The following is a 16,540-nucleotide window of genomic DNA, read 5'->3' on the forward strand; positions in this document are numbered from 1 at the left end:
ATGTGTATCTTATTAGCTGCAAGGGAAGAAAAGGCTACAGTTTATCACAGCCATAGTTGCCAAAGAAACCGACCGCCTCGGATGTGTTTCTGCGTGACTAGCACAGACAGATATTCCCCGGCATTTGACACACAGCATGTTCAGGAAGGGAATGTGCGTTCCACGGGTTTTCTTTTCCTCTTTTTTTTTTTTTTTTTCTTCTTCTACCTTTATTGACTCTCAAACCTTTCAGAAAAATGTGGATTTCAAACAGTTTTGTTTCGGGGTTTTTTTTTTTTTTTTCCATAAGTGTGCTTAGGTGAAGTTTCTAAGAAAAGGCACTGAGAAATCTACTGCAATGTGACTGCTGTTTTCCTCTGTTCAGGGCTAAAACTCAAAGGATCTTTGCCTCCTGGTTAAGAAAACTGCACCCATTCATTCCGCATATATATATATTTTATATATATATATATTTATATATATGTATTAAAAATGATGTCAATGGCATAAGATACAAGCAAGCGCAGACATCACACGCACATAGTCCTTTCAGATATGATGTCTTCTGCAGCAGCAGGTGAAACTCTGTCAGCTTGCTTGATACATGATACACAGTAAATTCGCAGACCTGAATGCCAAATATCAGTGATTAAACTGGACGCTTTAGCTCAATGCAGGACAAATGGCATATTTTCCCCAATGGTTAGGTACTTTGGGAAACATGTATCAAATAAAACTATAAAATGAAATTGTCTTTCTAGTGTCTATAGGATTTGGTGAGCGTTATGTTTTCAAAGCACTGCCTTTCCTTTTGTAATGAGTACAGATTTAGTCTACCATAGCTTTATGTTAGAGTAGATTTCCCAGTGCTTACATTATATATATATGTGTATTATGCACACACACACATATATAGATACATAGTTCATATTCAGACTTTATTTCATTAAAATAAATTAAACATACTTCCTTTTTAACTGGGCACAGAATGAGAGCTACATCTTCATACACAAATAAGAAAGAAATGCTCTTCAAGCATATTATATGCTTAATTTTAAATTATTTGCTTTCTATAAGAAATCTATAGGACTTTGGCTATTCAGACTTAAAAGGTAGATTTTTAATGATACTTTTGAATTTGGCTTTCAAAAGTGACTCAATAAAATGCTACTTTAAAGGTAGGACTAAATAGATGATAGAAGGTGTGTGTCGTGAGTGATCACACAAGGCAGACAGAGGGCCTTTGGTTACAAGGAGAGTTGCACCAGTTGATTATCAGTTAAAAAATGGTAGAATTGTTGATCTATACATTTTTGTCAGTGCCATCTATAAACCAAATACATCAATTTGGATGAGAGTGTGGTAAATACTACACTATATGGCTATATTTAAGTACGTTCACTTTTGTGATATGTAAAATATGACTTTTTTTTCCACATGAAAGCATCAGCTCTAAAAATATTTAACTTGGAAATCACTATTACTTACTTTATCAAAAAAATTTTCCCTGATTTTTCTTCTTTTTACATTTGTGCTGATGGCAGACATGAATGATTACTGAAACATAGAGATTATGTTAAGACTGTTCTCTTTAAGATTTCTCGTTGCCACTCTGTGGCCTCGGAAAGCCACAGAATAAATCACTATTTAAAGCTTATCTGCTGGAAAGTCACTTTACTTTTTTGTGATGACTCAATCTTAACTAGTATCTCAGCAATACATTGGTTCCTCTAAGTACACTTGTATTTACTATGGCCAAATCCTAAAGTCCTTCACCAGGCAAAGAGCCCACTCAGAGGAACGGTGGTTCTGGCTGAGTGAAGGCCGAGTAAAAGCTAACGAACCTCAGGAATTGGCCCTGCCTAAGTGTTCTGGAGAGTACCATTTGCACACAAAGGTGCCTTGAACTGATATTGAGTACCCGCCCCGTGTCACTCCGCATGGCACGAGGTCTCTTTCGCTGCCGGTGGGCTAATTCGTGAGGTGGTGGCTCAGGTCTTACTCACGCCTTCCCCAGGGTCTTGCCTTGCTGGGACGCAAGGGTGACTTCTGAGCGGGTACCTTGGGCTGCATCCCACCGCCCGGGGACGGGGTCGGCTGAGCAGAGCAGAGTTAACTCCAACGCATGTACAGTTTTGTGCCAAGGAGAGACCTAACAAAGCTATCACCGTAACCCATAATAGCTCCTAAAACATATATGTGCTTATTGCTTTTGTCCGTACATGCTGCATTCACTATTACGGATTACAGACAGAAGTACTGTACAGCTTGGACGGACAGACATTTACATTCAGGACTAACCAACGGCTTTTTTTTTTTTTTTTTTTTACAATAGGAAGGAACAAAACGCAGCGGACTCGAGCGGCTCAGGGTCTTCCTCCCGCCTGTGCGCCTCCGCTCCCGCGTCCCGTGTCTCAGCACGTCCCCGGACCTGCTGCATGCGGATCGTTACATGCCCCGGCAGGTACTCAGAAATAGGTCAGGAAACGCTCATTGACAAGAGTTATTTACAGTTGAGTTTTACAGTAGAAACAGAGAACAACATAAAAGATTACCATCACAGTTATCACAGGACAGGTTGTGACTTGCTACAGGCGTGTAACAAATCACGGTCACGACAGGAGGCACAAATTAAAATAGTGCTTGGTTAAAGTGCTTGATTGTTACACTCTGCTATCCTACTCCAGCATCGCAACAACAACAACAAAAAGTCAACATAAAGTGCTTTTCCCCCCCCGAGATTAAAAACCAAAGACAAATTATTTCCTACACGATTTGACATAACTTTATTGAAACAATAATATTTTAAAAACCTAGGCTGGTGGCTGCTAGTTCTATTCATTTAAAATGGTCAGATCTTCTTTTTTTCTTTTTTTTTTTTTTTTTTTTTGTGGTTTCGTTTAAAAATGACTGGATGGTATTAAAACATCAGGCCTGATTCTCCTGTCTCTCGCAGCTGCTTCGCGCCGCAGCTCTGCAGGAGCCGCTCCTGCCCGACCTCCTCGCGAGAGAGAGCACAGCCAGGCCCGGGGCGGGTCGCTAACGAATCCCTCTTTTTGCATATTTATGTAACGCTTGCATATCTTTCACCGCGCCGCTCGGGCGCAAAAAGCTTCAGACCGACCGGTTCCTCTCCTACGCCAAGGGCGAGACTTGGGCTGACGCCTGGAGTCAGCGGGCGGGCGGGAGGCCGAGGCCCGGGGAGCCGTCCCGGTACCCCCGGCGCAGGCCGCAGGGGCCGGCCGCGGCGTCGGCACCACCGCCGCGCCCGGCCGTCCCCACGGGGCAGGGCAGCGAGCATCTCCCTTCCGCGGAAGGGTAGGGCGAGAGCCGAGCTCTCCTTCCAGCCCTACGCTCCCCGGCACCGGGAAGGGGGTCTGGCTGCGATGCCTCCAGAGAGTCCTGCTTCTGCATGGCTCCTTCGCGCCTCTCCGGCGTGGGCCGTGGATCCCCCGAGGGCCACGTGCTGGCCCTGGGGCAGGTATCGATTTTTAGCAGAGGGCAAGTGCAAGTTTCACTATGTCCTAGGGGGTGTTTGGAATCAGATACAAGTGGTGCAACTCACCCTGCTGATGTTTCAAAAGAAAACGTCAGGTCCTACGGGATATCGTATTGTTAAACACACACAGAGCATTTTAATAATTGGTTTCCCTAGACTGTTATTTGTTTTAAACGGTTTTTCGCTTGGATTTTCCAATAATGCAAGTGTTCCCTGTTACCTTTAGACATAATATCCATCAGAGAAAGCTGTAGATGGGGAACAGCTGCCCTGAAGCAGTGAGCATTGTGGTTTTGATAGCTTTATACCAACCCCAGCAATTTATTCCAGAGTTCAAATCTGGCTGCCTTGGCATCCTTTATGGAACTAATGCAAATCAGATGTTAATACTTCCAAAAGGAGCTCTAGCGTTCAAGGGGAATGGATGGATATTTGGTCACATTGGCTTCACTGGACAACATGAAAGGAGATCAATGTGTGATCATGATTTGCAATCCTTATTTTTGACTGATGTGGGCAACGTCTTTAGAGTTGTTTCAGAGAAGGACATTTTCACAAACCCACACTGGACCTCCCCCAGACTTTTAGAAACAGGTGGCTTGTTTCAGCCAAGTTCATGCCATGCAGAAGCTCTTTTTTTTTGTGTTGACTGTAAAGACATTCCTTTAAACTTTCAGTAAGTTCTTTTGGAGCCCGTCTCAGATGCTTTGATCATGTGTGTTAGCATGTCCTCCGCTGCCTGGTAATACATGGACTTCTGGGGAAATGTGATTTTCTAGTCTGACAGTCTCCTGATTGCCCTGGGTTCTTCCAGTGATACCTTCCATAGAGTAAATGCAATTTTGCCCTATCAGCTTAGGGGAGGTGGGTAAAGCAGCAGCTTCTAGATGGTTCTTCTCTGTTCTATAAACATTGTCCTTTTGCTTTAGATAGCCACTGTTTGTAACGTTGTACTTGGGACTCACATTTCCGGGCGGACTTGAATCATAGAGCAGCTGACCTTCATCATCAGTGTCAGCATCTATATATTTGTGTATACCAGCATCATGGAAGTTGAAAGCTATGGCTGTCTGCGTCTCTGGTGACTTTGGGGGTGTTCTTGCACTCGCGGTTGTGTAGATCGAGGTTTCTGGGCTCATGAGAGATCTGTCAGAGAGTAAGGAAGTATCTGTGGCAGCAGCGGCAGCTCCCCGGCTCTTGAGAGGGTCTGAATATATTCTCAGTACATTTGATGCTGGTACGAATGTGCTGGTGTCCTCTTCCATGAAGTTGACTTTCAGAGATCTTAGTTTTAAAGGGTTACTGGCCTTTATGGAGCTTTTTGGACTTTCTATGAAAAAAGCAGAACGGTGGCTGCCTTCGGAGCTTGGGTTCATTTCCACAAATCTGGCACCGCTGCCCTCTGGCCTGCTCTGCTCCTGAATCACATTAATGCCACCTTTGCAGGGAAGGGTAGCGAGCGGACTGTGGGAAAACCTCCCGGAGTCAGGGAATTCAGCCGCGCAACTTATGAAGCTGTCAATGCTGGACATGCTCCTCATGTCAATGATCCCATCAGCGCGAGTCGTCAGCAAGGGCACCATAGGGCCGGGAAGGGTTTCCATTTCGAGCTCTTCCTTTTGCTTTCCAGGTTGACTCGATTCTTTAGTATTAAGGTTTGGCTGGGACTGAGTCTTTGCCATTTTGTTATACATGTCCTCTAGCTGTTGGACATTCAGGTGCTGAGGACTTGACGATGACCTGGCTTTCTCTGGAGATCCTTGTTCCTTAGTTTCAAAAGATTTACTAGAGCTAGTTTCAGAGAGCGTTCTCTTGGTCCATTTCCATTTGCTGGGAGATAAATGATTGTCCTGAACTTTATCCTTTTTGGCTATGCTTTCTCCGTTCTTTTCAACCACAATGTCCATGAGTTCTATACTACGGGCAAACGCATCCTTCATGTTCATGGAAACGATACTGCCATTCCTTTTTGCTCTTTCAAGAGCTTCCCTGCGCTTAATGGCTTTCTCCTGCCTCTTCTGCTCTTTGTAGAACTCAGAGAAGTTGTTGACAATAATTGGGATGGGAAGAGCAATCACCAGCACTCCAGCAATGCAGCACAGTCCTCCTACTATTTTACCTAAAAGTGTTTTGGGGTAGATGTCTCCGTAGCCTACTGTTGTCATGGTGATTGTTGCCCACCAGAAAGAAGCCGGTATGCTCTTGAATTTTGTATCATCCTCATCCTTTTCTGCAAAAAACACTAAACTGGAAAAGATCATAATGCCCATGGCCAAAAACAAGATGAGTAATCCAAGCTCATTGTAACTCCTCCTCAGTGTAAACCCCAAGGACTGTAAACCCGTGGAGTGCCGGGCGAGCTTTAGAATCCGGAGTATCCTCATAATCCGAAATATTTGGACCACTCGTCGTACATTTTGGAACTGAAGTACACTTTTGTTGGATTCTGTGAGGAAGATAGTGACATAGTACGGTAAGATAGCTAGCAAATCGATAGCATTCAGCGGGCCTTTGAAAAACTTCCATTTCTTAGGCGAGGATAGGAACCGCAAGAGGTATTCCATTGTAAACCATGCAATGCACACCGCTTCCACATGGGCAAGTTGGGGATTATCTGTGGTCTGCCCAAATTCATCCATGCCTTGTAGTTCAGGAAGTGTGTTAAGGGACAAGGCAATTGTAGAGAGTACAATAAACATGATGGAAATGATTGCCAAAATCTGGAAAGGAAAGAGAAAACAGTGAGTTCATCTCAGAATATATTACACTATCTATCACTGCCATTAATGCATAGCTGTATTTCCGCTTACCCATTTCAAGACTAATTTTGCTCTTAGGACACAGAAGTTGGATAACCAATGCATCCTGAGGTGATTTTATTTTGGAAGCTGCTTTAGTTATGTCAGATGCATAAAGAAGATAAAGCATCTACTTCAACTCCTGTGCATTCATCCCTGTGTAGTCAAGGAATATGTACCAAGCAGCTAGGATGCCAGGAGGGCTGTGAAGCAGTTCACAGCAGGAGCTTCTGTTTAACTACTAATCAGGTGCCCAACAAAGCCCATCTGGACAAGAGGCTCTGAAATCTAAGCAAGAAGGAATGCAATTGTGAATGCAAGATCCGATTGATGTCCTCCATTCAGTGCATGGTTACATCTGCAATTTTGGGTGCCTATGGCTAATTACAGAAATGTGTGTACAATTCTATTACATACAAGCATACAAGTAATATACTCTTTTTTAATGAGTCATCTCTAATTTGAAACTTGATGGTTGTGAAATACATGAAAACTTTACCAAGCTTTCTAAAACATTTTGAGCTCTGAGCTACGCTGCATGCAACCGACTGGCCATCCTAGCTCCTCATCACAACGAGGGGAAAGAGCAAACTCATTCTGGCAAACCAAACTGCACAACACTGAGACAGTCAAGGAAGGGCAGGTCCAGCCACTGGAGAGCTCATCCATTCTCAGAAACCAGCTCTTGGGCTAAAGAGTGCAATGAGAGGAGAAGGGTCTGCAGTGAGCAGACATAAACCTGCTCAGACCCTGGGCCACTGACCCTATGCAGAGCTAGAAAGCATGAAGTGCTAGATTAGCATATTTGCAGCTTTCAGGTAGTGTAGGCAGATTGTCCTTCCATACCTGTTTTATATAGACATTAATGCTATACTCTCCAGTTTTCCCTAATTACCTCTTCTTTCAAAGTCATTTTAGGGAGGTTTTAGAGCTGCCAGGCAGTTTGAGGAGCAGTTTTTTCTACTGGTGAGTTCTTTCTCTGGTTTGTTAATTGGGTGGGATTATATCTAGTTTCGTAGGTTACTGCCAAAATACAGTAATGATTTTGAAACACACGTATATGTGACTAACGTTTTATGTATTCATTTAAGTGTAAGCTAGTCCCTTATGCTCACTTTTCTCCTGCTTGATAGAAGAGGAGCATGAATTCAATTGCAACGTATGTGCATGATGACTAGATACACAATATTAAGCAATGAATTGTAAAATGTATGACAAGTTCTGCATCATGAATCTGACACTCTGCAAATCTGACACTCTCCTTCCTTGCCCATATAACTAGATTTTAGATTTCCTCACGGGGACCTTTCTCAGCCAGCCTCACAATACCAGAATATCCACAGTTACCACCTGGGGCACCGATGAAAGAAATTCTTGCAGGATTTCTCTTCAGCTGAGCCCAGCACAGACATCCTAAATGTCAGGAAATATAAGACTTCTGAACATTTGTTCCTGAATGGACAGTCACTACAGTGGAACAAGCCTTACTGCTGTAGGAGAAACATGCAGGTCCAATACGGTTCAGAAATACTGTGGTCTTCTCAAGAAGAGCCTCACCTCTTCTCCAAAGCTGAAAGGCAGAAATGGTATCCAAAGGCTGGAAACTTCACTTGAATTAAATTCATATAGCAAGCTTAAGCTATGGCTTTAGGAGAAAAGCCCATATACCTTCAAAAAATCCAAATTTGAGGGAAGAGTTTCAATTCTGAAATTTTGATTTCAACAAGTGTTTTAAAATCCACTTGCTGTTAAGAAAATCCCTTCTAAATCAATGTAATAAAATCATTTACCCTTTAACTCACTAAAATGTACTATATAACTTTGATTTGTACATGACACTGCAGACCTACTAATTTAATCTGAAGAATAAGATTGGACTAGAAACAAAGATAAGCTTCATTAAACGCTCTGGTTTCATTGTCTAAATTGGATTAAATGGAAGAAGTGAATGGTGTAAATAGCCTCCTGTGCAATGCTCTAGCACCAGGAATTTTAGAATAGCCTCACTTTCAGTTACTAAATTGTTGCCAGGAAAAATGCTGGGAAGATTCCTTTTCCTTTTTAAACAGGTTGCCTAAAAGAATGTTTGTTGTTAGCTGTGCTGTGCTGTACACCCTTGCAGTGCTAATGAAACTTTTGTCTCCGCCTCACTATCTTCCCCTTCCATAAATTTGCTGCTGAAATACGAACAACACCACAACAACTTGTGCAAAGTGGGGTTTGCCTTGTTGAGAGACTTCTCGGGTCAATGAGCCAAAAAAGCTGTGGGAAAGACTTGGGGGTGTGCAAAAAAGTAGGAAGAACCATGGGATGAGGAGAAGCAGAGAGGAATGCAGGGAAAAGTGCTTGAACTCGAGAGAATAAAATGTAAGTCAAGTGTCTCATGGTGAAGCAGGGAGAAATTTAGATGTTAACTACTTCTGCATGGTTGTTTGTTTCAAAAGACCATCTCATGAAGACCAGGTAATACTCCCGAGAAGCAGGGAGCCTGATTTGCTTTCCTAGAAGGCTCTTTTAGTGTTTTTGCTGTCATTTCTTTTTTTTACAACTCAACATTTCTGAAGGTGTTTGGGATGTTTTCAATGGTAATTTCAATTTTTTTGCTTGGTTTTATCTCTGCCCACTATACACAGAAGGCCTTATTTGTAGACTTAGATGTGCATAGTGTGTTTTATCTCCTTCACTTTCAGTGTAAATATTAACACTCCGTCTTTATTCAGTGGATGGCATCCAGCAGCAGTAATTGGTGTCAAACCTTCCGTTTCCTTTGATATACCTTCCTGCTCTGAAGATCAAGGCAATGCCAGATGAACATAAATTTGAGAACTAGGAGATCTGAAGGTAAAATTTGTTTTTGGTTTAGCAGATTTAGCCATGGAGCTAAGCAATAAACAGAGAGAGACATTTATCATTTCTCCCGCAAGTTGCAGCAAGATGTCACCTGTGCTCCTAAGATACAGATTTTTCCCCTTATTGATCTACCGCAATCATACATCTTTGGGAATCTTGTCAGGCTAAGAAAAACTTCAAAATGTGAGTGGAATGTCCTTAGGTATTGAAAGCACTTTTCAGTTGGAAAGTACAAAAAATTGGGAGATGAAATATCTCCAGTGAGGTTTAGAGGATCCTTCTCTAAAGCATACCTCGTCCTGGTAGCATCTACCATCCAACAAAAAACATCCAAGGAGCAGTTGTCCATGGAAAACTGGATCCAGCTGCTGCTGTCAGGCATTAGCACTGCATTCACTGGCACAGGGCTCTATCCTAATGTATTTACAGTATGGAATGGCAGACTGTAGAAATCATTGTCTGTCTGTCTAATAAGGTTTCCTATCTTGGCCATACTGAACCTCTAACTTGGCAGCTTTCGTATTTTCCACTGTCAGTAATGAGAGACAGAAAGCTAAAGGAAAGACCTTTATACCACCAAGAACACCTCTAGAGACGGTCTGTGTGGCAGCAGCTTTTTTATTCAATTCCTGGCCTTTCCTCCTTCCTTTCCCCTTCCAGGTTCACTTCTCTTTAACAAGAAAAGCCAATGGGACGAACTTGGACTTGAGCAGGAACGATCCCTCTGCAGTGTATGTAGCTCTAGCTGCTTAGGTGAGCGGTCACTGGAAAAAAGTGCCCGTTGTCCCTGCTCCAAAGCACTGACTCAAAACCTCGCTGCTGCATCGGCTGCTAACTGCTGCTTGAAATGGAAGCAAGCACGGGGAGAGGGCCTCCTCATGTAGCACTAGTTTTCGTGATTCCTTAAAAAACATGCAACATGGCCTTGTGCTGGTGAAAACTTTTGGACTGGCAATCAAGGAGCTGATGTTGAACAGGCTTAAGCACAGAAAGGTCCCTAGATCACAAGCTTGGACTTGCAGAAGGAACAGGGACAGGAAAGTTAAGCGTTGGGGGTCTGTTAGATTTTGTAAGTGCTGCTCAAATGTGCATATTCCTACTTATGGAGTAGCTGTACCCCCCTCCTAGGCCTTGCTCCTGGCTTATCTGCAGTATGTTGACTTGCTACGGGGGCTGGGGAAGGCACCTCCAGTATCACTGCAGGCACATCTAGAGCTTCTGACTTGCATGCCCCATGTCTGCAGTAGATCCTATAAAACACATAGCTAAAACAATCAAAAAGCTTGCAGCCTAAAATTTGGAGGCATAGGAAAAAGATTTGGAGGCACAAAAGGCTGAAATGACTGGCCTGAGGAAAGACCACATCAGTGGCAGAGGCAGGTGAGTGAATCCATGTACTTCTGGTGCCACATCCACGAAGGCTGTTCTCCACCGTCCTCACATTTGGCTCCATTGGAGCAAATGACAGAAGCCCTGACAGGCCAGGTTTTACTGGGCAGGTATCCACAACAGAGCATCATAGACACTCCTTAAGCTGCTCATAAAGCTGACAGGATTTAAGACTACTTTTTCCCTGCACAACTTTCAGACCACTTCTGTCAACTGACTGCATGAGAGAAGCTGTGAAGTTCCCTTCCTCTTCGCTTCTGTATTTACTCTTACATTTCACCTGTAGCAACACACCATAAATTGTGAAGTTCCCTGTCAGGTACTTTTCTAAGTGACTTGCAGAGGGTATTGGATGGGCTCCTAACAACAGCACTGGCTTGTAGTGCAAGTCTCAGTATGTATGGGCAGGATTCCAGAAAAAACTCCTTCTCCACTAAACTGACTGTTTCACAAAGATTTTTATTGAGTGAATCTCTGGATTGCTGCTATGGTTCTTTTGTGAAAGCTAAATAACCCAAGGACAGGCAGGGCAAGGTTTTGAATTAATTTAAAGCAGTTGCCTCAAAGTGATTAGCATGATTGTACATACATGTTGGTTATTACACATGCAAATAAGACAAGCAAGCTGATTATGTGAGTAAGTGTAGCTAGTTTGTGTGCAACTGCTGCTTTCTGAGGCAGGATGGATGTGCCATGCTTGCAAGCCAGTAATCCCCACCTCCTCCAAAGTGCCCCCCAAAACTAGGCAGACAACCTCTACCACGCACTTTTCAGGAGATATCCACCTGTGCTGGGCCTGACCCTGCTTGCTGGGCGAGAGCGGCCCCAGGGATTCATCCTTCATGTTGGCAAGGTCTGTGCTCATCCCTGGGAGGAAGGGGCCAGTCTGTTCAGAAATTTCCCATCTCTCTCTTGAGCTTGTGGTAGCAGCAGTTTGTGGGCAGCAAAACTATGCACGCCACCCCCCAGACAGGACAGAGCGGGGTAACTCTTAGGCAGCAGGGACTAACCCGACATTTAGGTTTGGTGATATTTATTGCTTGATTATCTGTTCTTTGCACTGCTAAAGACCCTAACTAAGGTCAAGGCATAAGACCGGAGACTTTCAAGACCCTTAAAATTAATGACAATTGGCTGTCCAAATCCCATAGATGGCTCTAAAATCTCAGTGCAAGCATCTGAGATCTATCTGCTCATGGCAACATGCCCTATACTTTTTCTGTCTTCATGCTCAGTAATGAAGCTGATATAGCAAGGAGAAGGGGTGGTGTGTGGGAGAGAATAGGAGGGTGTTTGAATATAGATTCAATATTCTTGGAAATACGGTGAGGAAATTGTTATGTAATCAAGAAGTTCAATAATGGTTTTGTCTAATGCACTTTTTTAGCTTCATCAAGGCCTGAAGAATAAACTTGGCATCAGGACCAGGTTTCATTCATATGCACCATGTACTAAGGGATATTTCCTGCAGGCCCCCCTACTTCCCCAAACAAACAATATACTTTGTTATACAGACTGTCCAGCTCCATCCTGCCATGCCTATGCCAAGCTCTCTCTCCCCAGGCTTTGAGAAGCAGAGAGCACACTGTATTTTGAGCGATATCCCACGTGCTGCACAGTGCAGAAACAGATGGAGAGTTCCTTAATCTCCTCCCCGCTTCGTTCTGCACGGGAATAACGTCTCCTGCTCATGGCAGCTATACATGTCTATGGTATTTATTGACAGGGACTTGTTTTAGGAAACATCTCTTCACTAGAAAAAAGCCTATTTATTCATTAAGTGAAAGAATTCACAGAACATGGTCACTTCTGATGTCATGATTCTGACCATTGGGCTTGCAGGATGTTTTTTCTAGAAAATGCTGTGGACATAACAAAAGGTAACCCTTGCTTCTTGGATCATGACAAGAAGCTGAGGCCAAACCTGGGGATAGGGTTGCGTGTGAAATATAGAGAACTTTTAATCCGCATTTTCATGTGGAAGGATGTTAAGGGGCAATGTAAGACCTTGAATCTCCAAAATCCTTAAGTCCCACTGATTCCTGTGGAACATAAACTCATGCTTAAGAGTTTTCCCTGGTCTGGCACTTTACATGCCACTTCTGCATCCTGCCCCAAGGGGGTCCTTGAGACACCTTTGCACCAGGAGATCTGTGCTCTGGAGAGGGAGGACCCTGCACACACCAGTTCACTTACATCCCTCCGGTGCCCCCAGCGACTGAATCCTCAGTCTGTGAGAATGTAAACTCCTATGCTCTTCTGTAAGCGTTACTGCATAGTATGAAATCCATAAAAACAAAATCAAGATAAAACTGTTTATATTTTGCTTTAGAAATATACGAGATCTTCATTTTGACATTGCCTGGAAAAGCCCAGACTGAATAACGGTTAATTATTTGATTTCAGTTATAGCTGTAATATTTTTATCTGTTGAGAAAGTCTATTTGATTTAAAAGGGGATACAATACTTCTGCTGATTATATGTCAATGCTTCGTTTGCCTACAGGCACCCAGAAAGCTGCAGCTACAACTGCTGCTGACTAAGCTGAAGTGGGCAGAAAAGTAGCCTTCAGGCATGGCTGCCTGTAAATTCCTTAATGCTGTTAAGAAAATGTTTAGTTGTCAGAGAGCTATCAAGCCCCATTAAATGATAAATGGTGTCAGTCTTCCTTCTGAGCAAAGCCTAGATGCAAATGGAGCGTTGGAGAAGAAAATGATAAATGAATGAAAATACTGAAAAGGCAAACTTCAAAGGCATACAATGCCTTTAGACATCAGTGCAGTGATAGTGCTCAAGAGAGGATGAGAGGGGAGCATCTGTCCTATTTCTGCTGCTGCTAGCATGGGGAAAATCAAAAAAGAAAACAAACGCATGGCACATGGAAGCTCAAGTTTCCCATTTTTCTCCTGGCCTTGCCTTCTGCCCAGGAAGACTGCAACCCCAGCGAGCAGCACTACTGCAAGATATCCAGCCCCATCAGCACAGACAGACCCAAACTGTTTGCATGTCCTCCCTGCACGTCCATGCAGACAAACCTTACTGCCATCCTCAAGCCATGGCAGCCCGCTCTGCTCAGGCCCCGCGTGTCAGAAAGTGATACATGCTCCCAAGGAAGGCTCCAGCCATGCCAGCGCCTGCTCTCCCCAATATGCCGCCTGCTTTTCAACCTTCTGCACCACAGCAAGTCATTAGCTGTTATCGGGGCCAGGCTCCAGACCACCTACCCAGACAAAAGCTTCCCTCCAGCTTGGTGCTTCCCTTTCAGGTACATCTCCCATCCCTGCTAGCTATCTTGCATTCAAGTAGGCAATGGTTTGGATTCAGAAAAATGAAAAATAAAAAAAAGAAAATGAGTGCCTTAACCCTCAGCACTGGTAAACGCCTGGGAACTGCTCTTCCAAATGCCTTTGTGATTTTACCCTGCACCAGGGAGAGAAAATGCTCGTGATCAACTCCCACTGTCCCAAGCAGCCTACTCAGCCTCAGACACTATTTACAGGGGATGCTAAGCTTAAAGTGTTGGTGTTTGCTGGAGTAGTTGTGGAAGGTATTTTTTTAATGGTTAAATTCAATCAGGAATGTGCCAAGATAGCATGAAATCACTGAAATGTAATTAAGCAAAAACTATTAGCTTGATTGCTAAACTAGTCATGAATATGCATGAGAATAATTGATATTAATTCTTTTCAAATCTGAGGCACATTAGTCCTGCATATTATAGTGTGGAATTTTTTTGAAGATTAAACCAGTTCCACTGCCCCTTTCTCACCAAAAGGTATAATTAGTTTTGCTGCAGGGAGATTTACCTAGTCATTGATACCATACTGGGTTGCCACATAGCAAGGAAATTAGAACAGTGCTCAAGTGATGTTTTGTCTGCAAAAACGGTGACCTGTTTAATATTTTTTCCAGAAATACGTTAGAAGAAGCGGCAAATCTGGTTACCAGCATCAGCCACACTAATGACATTATGAAGAGGCAGGGAAGCCTGCAGGAACAGTAAATCCTTATAGATAGAAAGGCAGTGGCAGTATTCTCTACCTGTTCAATATGTTTGATGCTAGCATGGCCCTGTCACCTGCGTGACTGAGCATTTCAGGAGGCTGTTCCTAAGGGCTGACTTAACTTATTGGGACTGCTGCTCTTGGGCTCCTTCTGCAGGTCACAGAAGGTTTCTCCGGTGGGTTTCAGCGGTTTTTTTTTCCATTCACACTTGGAACAAGGTCACAAAATTTATGCTGAGGCACTTTTATGCCTCACAAACTGGGGGACATGTACTCCTTTAGGGAGACAAGTCCTCCTGTACCATGGGTGCAGCCTTTGCCTGGGCTGCACAGCCCCAGAGTTTGCCCATACAGCCTGATGCAAGAGGAGTTTGGTGGCATATCTTGCACTGATGAGAAAGCCTTGGGCTCACACAGGGGATTACAGCTGTTAATTGCTTATTCCTTGCAAGAAGCCTACAAAGAAATTGAATGTTAGCACCCCTCTTTTTGCAAAAGAGACATGTGATGCCCACAGGTGGTGGGAAACATCTCTGCAGGATCCCTCCAAGCTCTCAGCACCTTCCTAATTCTTAGTCCTTTATTCTGCTAAAACCTCCTGTTTTCCTGATCAGCTTCTCTGCTCTCCATTACGCCTACAGTTACCTTTGTGTTCAGCAGGCAGACCTTGTATCAGACAGAAGGGCTTTGATGCAGGGACACGTCCACACATAAGCCCACCCTTCCCAAGCCTGGGTTCCCAAGGCTTTTCTTTAACTACAGCAGAGCACGGAGCCCTTAGTGAGGGCTTTGGCACAATGTGAATGAAGTGTTTTAATCTCAAACACAGATGGTTCTTCCCTTTGTAAGCACTAAACACTGGATTAGATATCACATATTTAATAAATAGCAACAACTATATACAAACTGTGTGCAAAAGCAGCTAGAAGCTAATCCTTGGCAATTAATCATTCATATGAGTATGAGGCCATAGCAAGTGGTAAGTAGAGACAGTGGATAGCAAATTTGTTTGAACACAAAAGAAAAGGCAGCTATACAACAGCATTTCAACAAGAGAATTTGATCTCATCTTAGTAAGACAGTTTTGATGCATTCTATCTATAAATATAGAGGATGAAATGGAAGCATGGAGATGTGTACTTGGTTCTTTGTTAGGGTTTTGTTGTTGGTTTTGGGTTTTTTTTTTTTTTAACTCTATTGAGCTCAGAAAAAGCTCAAACTCTCTGAAGTGTCAGCAGGCAATCTGGGAACACTCACTCCCGTGCTTACTGACTGCTAGACATTGACACAACAGTAAGCCTTTGCAAGCCACAAGAAATAAACACCTACTCCAGATAGCCCTTGGCTTTCTGATAGCATTGAAATATCTTACGATAGTCATTCCTACGTTACTGCACCCCAGTATGCTCCCAACAGACACTGCACAGGCGGGCCAGCAATGAGACACACACACATCACACATTTCAGTCCCTTCCTTCCCTCATCCTCTCCTCGACACAGACCTCTGAGATCACTCCACTACTATCATCCTCCCGGGGTGGTCATAAGCAGCAGACACTCATTTATGCTACCGTGGTACCTGAAAAGTACATTTACAACAAGAACTTATTTTTTTCTTTACCATGCCTTTTGCAATGCTCAGGGGACTGCAGAAAACCTGAGCCGGACAGAAAGAAGAAAAAAAAGAAAAGGAAAAAAAAAAAGGGGTGGGGGGTGGGGGGTGTGAGAAAAATAAAGCCACTCTGACCATTTTGATAGGGAGCAGAGCTGGTTTTTCTACTGTTTCTTGGGATGGTTTGGTTTTTTTACCGGTTGTTTTACTGGGGTTTTGTCCTTTACCTTAATAAAAGTCACCTGAAACTGTTTGGAAAATGCAGGTCTGCTGCCTTTTAGTGAATGTTTATTGAAGAGAGAGAAGAGGAGTGGAGGGGGCAAGGTTTCCTGTAAATGGTAGCTGAATAGTGGTACATCATATTTTAATCCACATGCACAATAGCAAAGACCAGCTCTGAAGATTAAG

The 16,540-nt window shown here is 43.4% G+C and overlaps 1 protein-coding gene across 2 annotated transcripts in view; it reads right to left on the minus strand.

Annotated features, from left to right (window-relative positions):
• Nucleotides 1-265: 265 nt before the first annotated feature.
• The window catches only part of KCNB1 (potassium voltage-gated channel subfamily B member 1), a 131,372-nt gene continuing 115,097 nt past the window's right edge, over nucleotides 266-16,540 (minus strand). For both annotated transcript variants that reach the window (XM_049816611.1, XM_049816612.1), the window contains exon 3: nucleotides 266-6,198. In XM_049816611.1, the coding sequence (XP_049672568.1) occupies nucleotides 4,177-6,198 (2,022 nt within the window). In that variant the 3' untranslated portion in view covers nucleotides 266-4,176. The remainder of the gene's footprint in view (nucleotides 6,199-16,540) is intronic.

This window comes from Accipiter gentilis, chromosome 14 (assembly GCF_929443795.1).
Source record: "Accipiter gentilis chromosome 14, bAccGen1.1, whole genome shotgun sequence".
NCBI classification, from domain to species: Eukaryota; Metazoa; Chordata; class Aves; order Accipitriformes; family Accipitridae; genus Astur; species Astur gentilis.